The sequence below is a fragment of the Panicum virgatum genome, chromosome 3N (assembly GCF_016808335.1).
Source record: "Panicum virgatum strain AP13 chromosome 3N, P.virgatum_v5, whole genome shotgun sequence".
Classification (NCBI taxonomy): domain Eukaryota; kingdom Viridiplantae; phylum Streptophyta; class Magnoliopsida; order Poales; family Poaceae; genus Panicum; species Panicum virgatum.
Window position 1 is genome coordinate 23,422,841 of NC_053147.1, and position 5,392 is coordinate 23,428,232.

At 49.4% G+C, this 5,392-nt stretch overlaps 1 protein-coding gene and 1 non-coding gene across 2 annotated transcripts; both read left to right on the plus strand.

Moving 5' to 3' along the window:
* The first annotated feature begins 2,976 nt into the window (after positions 1 to 2,976).
* TRNAE-CUC lies at positions 2,977 to 3,049 on the plus strand. The gene has a single exon. It is a non-coding gene; the product is annotated as a tRNA-Glu (tRNA).
* A 1,105-nt stretch (positions 3,050 to 4,154) lies between these two features.
* On the plus strand, positions 4,155 to 4,953 carry LOC120664612. The gene is made up of 3 exons (XM_039943887.1): positions 4,155 to 4,268; positions 4,347 to 4,564; positions 4,677 to 4,953. The coding sequence occupies exons 1-3, from the start codon at positions 4,176 to 4,178 to the stop codon at positions 4,927 to 4,929; spliced, it is 564 nt and encodes a 187-aa protein (XP_039799821.1). The 5' UTR covers positions 4,155 to 4,175; the 3' UTR covers positions 4,930 to 4,953.
* The last annotated feature ends 439 nt before the right edge of the window (positions 4,954 to 5,392 follow it).

Below are 5,392 nucleotides of genomic sequence, written 5' to 3' on the forward strand. Positions count from 1 at the left end.
AAAACACCCAATGAATGAGAGTTCAGCAGCCCCTTTCGTGTACATTTATATTGCTTGCGTGCATTTCGAACGGTCAGTGGAGCAACAGAAGCCAAACTGTCTGATGCAAATGGCAAAAGTGCAGCACCAGAGGCCAGGATATGAGCTGAAGATCGGTCAAAGGGGAATAAGAACCCCCAACGCAAGGTATTGCCCAACTCAATGATGAGAGGAGTAATGAGTAAGCCTTTTACCATTAGTCTGCCTCCTACAGTTCTATGCATTGCTTATAGTCACTAGCCGGCCAAGTGATTCCTGCATACATTGTTATATCAGCCACTCAAACAAAAATCAATCTTATGCGACGATTAGATACACAAAGCTGTAGTAAGTATATCAGGCGAAACCAGAATTCATGTGTCTGTGTGCGCGCGCGCGCCTGAAGAGCTTGTCGTGATAAATCTTTCGAATTTAGGTAAAGCAAGAAAAAATGGAGGATTTTTTTTTCAGAAAACACATGATTCCAGTAATCTATATAGTAGGACTTGTTAGCTAAAGAGATTAGCTGTGGAGGTCTAAACAAACCAGCATTGCACCTGTCCGCCTTCCTGTGGAATTCCTAGCTTTAGAAAAAGGCTATGCGCCGCGTTGTAGCGCGAGAGTGAAGGGACACTGGACCGCCTCTCGATCGCCTCCCCTAGCGGTGGGGGGAGTGTGGCGGCCTGATTCTCTGTCGGCCGCTAATGCCAAGTACCAGACTGAAGATAACTTTGTTAATCTCACTATGATTACAAGTCTAACTACTATTTGGTAGGAGTACTGCTGAAGACTTTTGTGTAGTTGAAGTTTACTTGTTGCAAATATGTGCTTTGCGATCAATGAACGTAGTGCATAAACTGTTGCCTGACATTATTCTGGTCAGAAGTCTATTAGCTTCCAGCAAGTGTACGCATTTTGGTCTTCGTTTTAGAGTCTTTTTAAGATACTGCAAAAATGTTTTGCTCGTCTTTCAGATGATGCTAATAATTACATATAATAGTCCAGTAAACATAATGGTCAACAAGGCATCTCAGATTAGAGGGACCAATTACTTTCCCAAGTGGACTACTGAGAGAAGAAGAAAGCAGGAATCATGCGAGGTGTTTCACTCACATTTCATCCCATTAGTTATCGAAGAAACCTCAAGAACAAAAACGATGGCCCAGCCTTTTCACAGGGTATGAGTCATAGGGAGAGGAACACATGGCAGCGACAAAAGTGCTGTCCCGGATGCTAATTTTGACCCTGAATAGAAAATCAGACTGCCCACTAAACCCCTCGCCAATTACAATTGCTGATTCTTGATGGAGGGTATGGTTAGAGATTATCGCAATCTTTGCGCACTCGAGGGATCTCCATGGCGAGATTTTTCGCTTGATTGGCCCGGTTAAACTTTAAATGTTCGAGCAAAATTTGTGTTTGCGAACAATTAAGGTCAGAGAAAGTTCTCGCAGGAATTCCACGAAAAAGCGGAGAACCACGTGAAAAAGATGGAATATTCACGGATCTGCAAATTTAGTAATTTCCCCATGACAACATTCATAAAAGGGGTGCCAGTGCCACTGACACCGAGCCACTGAGCAAATGGTAAATGATTCGGACTTTTTCAAGATACTCATTTTCAGCACGTTAAAAATCTATTCAGGCCAGGGCGCGGCACCTGGGCTTTCCAAATATTCAGCACTCCACGGAAAGAGGTCAGAGAATTTGGTGTGGTCAAACTGCTTTCACGTGAGCAGTACATGGTACTCGATACGATCAATGCAGTGATCGCCTTGTGTGGAGGTCGTCGTCACGTACGACGGCCAAGGCGAAACAGAAAACATATATGCGCGCGTGCTTTGTGGCGGCCAAGTCCAAGCATCCAAGGGAGGGATTGTGCCATCTGATGTAAGCGTGTAGCCATGCACACAGTACGTATGCCTGAATCTGAATTACGAAAGTACACGGCGTCACAGTCGTTTGTGCAATAGTAATCTTCCCTTTTTCGCCACTGTTTCTTCTGTGCAAAAAGTAGAGCCAGATACAGCATCCTCTCTCCTGTTTTTTTTTTTTGCCACTGTTTTTTCGGGCGACCAGCACTTGGCAACTTGTCAGCGAAGAGATACCGGCTACGGCGAGCTGGACGGACTTGGACAATTGGCAGAGATACCGGCTACGGCGAGCTGGACTTGGACAATTGAAAGAGAAACGGTTGCCGATCCCAGCCCACGGATGATGAGGTGAGGCGGCGCGAAGACCGAGCCCGACTCGTGACCACGGCGCGTCGGCGCGTGCCCGTGATCAGTCGGGCGTTCCTGGTCCGTTTTCGGGTTCGGTCAGCGCGGCAGCCGAGCGGGCTTGTCCGCGCAGTCCAGTTCATGCTGCGTGGCCCTGTGGGCGAAGTGGGCTCATGCGCGGCAACGGACGCAAGTCGGCCTGTTGGACGGACCTGGCAACAGCAGCACGGGAAACTCGCAAGTCGCAAACTCGCAAACCGGCGGCAGTCGGCCGGACCTTCCGAGGAGGTCCGAGTAGGGATGAAAGTGGGATGGAAAATTCCCATATCGATCGATAGTATTTTTCATACTATGATGTTGTTTCTGTCCGTTCATTAACTTTATAAATAAAAAAAATTCCAGTCCGTTCGTTTTCATTTTCCATATTATCCGTTTCCGATCGTTTCCATCCTTAGAGGCACCGCCGATCTCGCCTTTTTACCTCTCCACTGCTTGCGGATTGCCAGATGCACATTACATCTGCTCGACGAAACGCCACATAGGCACATAGTACTAGGCACGCTGCCAGGCTCGCTCCCTGCACGGCCCAAGCTGATCGCGATACCCCAAACTGCCTTCGTGCCCGAGCGTTTCAGTTGAATCAGGTTCCCTCGTCTAGTTGTCTAGCGGTTCAAGGACAAATAGCAGTATAGCACCAGCACAAAAAATTTATTAGCTCCGTTGTAACCTTTCTCAACCATCCGTTGTAGTCTAGCTGGTTAGGATACTCGGCTCTCACCCGAGAGACCCGGGTTCGAGTCCCGGCAACGGAATCTTTTTTGGCTCCGCCTCCCCCCTGCGCCTGCCCAACCTGCCTCTAATGACGTACAGCCTCCCCCCTGCGTCTGCCCAACCTGCCTCTAATGACGTACAGTACGCGGACGTGTTTTTTTGCTCTACAAAAGGTAACCGAAGAACTAACCATCTTCTCTGAGACTCTGAACATCTGTTGGCTTTGACCACACAGCCCAAATTCATACCTAGTATTCTCTCCGTTCCAAATTATAAATCATTCCGAAAGTCAAAGTTTTTTAAGTTTGACTAAATTTATATAACAAAATAATAACAATTATGATACCAATTATGTATCATTAGATTCCTTGTTAGCGATAGTTTCATAATATACTTATTTGATGTCATAAATTTTTGTGTTTTTCTCTATAATTTTGGTCAAACTTTAAGATGGTTTGACTTTTCAAGATTTTTGGAATGACTTATAATTTGAAACGGAGGGAATACCGCACAGCACAGCCAGTTTTTCTTCTTTTCGCCACTGCCCAAATTCATAACCTCACAGAGTCACAGATCGACCTGCTGGTGCTGAGAAAGGATAGCCTCGTCTTCTAGTTGCTGCTCGTTCTTGCCGCCTTTTCAGAACCAGTTTTTCCAGAGATTCAGAGCTTCCTCTTTCCTGCGTACCAGGTTCATCCCGGGGCCACCTGTCATCCTCGCGGTCCTCCTCCCCTCTCGTCTCCCCTATTTATTGCTCACTCGCCATGCACAGCAAGTCAGCAATCTACCCGCGCTCAGCTGGGGTCCTCACAATTCGAAACATCCTAATGAGGTAAACCCGGCAAATTAAGCTCATCTTTTCTTGGTTCGTCTTTTCTTTCTTCTCTCCTTTCCATTCATTCATGCACATTGCTCCAGCAAACCTCCATTTTTTTTTGTTTGCGTGATCTGTGCAACAAGCTTAATCGTCTTCAAATCAAACCCAACACACACACACAAAAGAATAATCACATCGATCCCCGATCCTAACATGGCATCCTTCGTTGCGTTGATCCCGACCCGGTTCGATCCCCAGGGACTCCAACTGACGCGGGGGCCGACAAATCAAGCCAGCTGCAGGACCATCGTTCATCGAGGCAGGGGAGGATCGATCGCCCGGTCGGTGCCATGGCTCTGAGCCAGAGCGCGCAGCTCGGCCTCGCCACCGCGCTGTTCGGCGTGCTCTCCTTCGTCCTCGCCGTCCTCGCCGAGCTCAACAAGGTAACCGCTGCGTTTCTGCACAAACGCCGGCCGGCCTTGCCGCCGGGATTAACGGGAGGGTGCTTGCTCGGTGACCAGCCGCCGTACGGGACGCCGATCCAGCAGGGCGGGGGCGTGGTGGTCTGCCGGTTCCCGCGCGACCCGACGGTGGCGCTGGGGACGCTGTCCGCGCTCGCCGCGGCGTGCAGCGCGGCGCTGGGCGCGCTCGCCGTCTTCTTCCCCTACGGCGGCAGGCACGTCCCGCGGAAGGTGCTCCTCGCCCACACCCCGCTCTACGTCTTCCTCCACGTCGCCGTGTAAGGAATCTCGATTGCCCACGCTGCTGAATCGCTTGTTATTACTTGCAATGCTAAAGAGAGTCTCCTGTTTTATTTGTTTTGTTTTTTCCCTTCTCCGCGCGGTTTGCAGAGGCGTCACGGTGGCCGGGGTGGGCACGACGGTGTGGGCGACGGCGGCCGAGGCTGCGCTCCACGCCCGGAACGTGCACCGGGACCCGGCGTACGCCTGCCCGACGGCCGAGACCGGGGTGCTCGGCGGCGCGGCGTTCCTCAACCTGGACGCCATGCTCTTCTGGATCGTGTGCCTCATGCTCGTCGGCAACGTCAGGACGGACTACTTCGAGGACCACGGCGGGGATGGCGCGGGGGTCGAGGAGAAGTGACTCTCATCTTATCATCCGTGGCTCGTGACATGTAGCATTGGCATATATATATATATATATATATATATATATATATATATATATATATATATATATATATATATATATATATATATATACTTGTATATATATGTAACACACACGTACCATCACGTGTATGTATGTATGTTGCCGTGCCTTTTGTGCGTAAAGCTTGTAATTTGTGAAGGCATTACCGTCTGCCCATAACGATGCACGTGTGGGAGCCCATAAATTTTTGGTCTGCAGCCCAACAAACCCAACAAACTATGGTCCAAATGGGTACCGTTGGCGGTCCGTCGCAGTCTCGCAAGCCAAAGTCACGTTTCCTCACGCGACATTAATCCGTATTTGTCTCATGTGAATCCCGCCATCTCGATTCCTGATCAGCATCTCGGCTAGGCAGCGGTAGGGATGAAAATAGATGGGAACTGGTGGGAAAATC

Excerpts from the sequence above, each read along its gene's own strand:
- LOC120664612 (XM_039943887.1), top strand. The coding sequence starts at position 4,176 with ATGGCTCTGAGCCAGAGCGCGCAGCTCGGCCTCGCCACCGCGCTGTTC. Across the intron at positions 4,269-4,346 it reads TCCTCGCCGAGCTCAACAAG|CCGCCGTACGGGACGCCGAT; the intron begins GTAACCGCTGCG and ends CTCGGTGACCAG. Across the intron at positions 4,565-4,676 it reads GTCTTCCTCCACGTCGCCGT|AGGCGTCACGGTGGCCGGGG; the intron begins GTAAGGAATCTC and ends CGCGGTTTGCAG.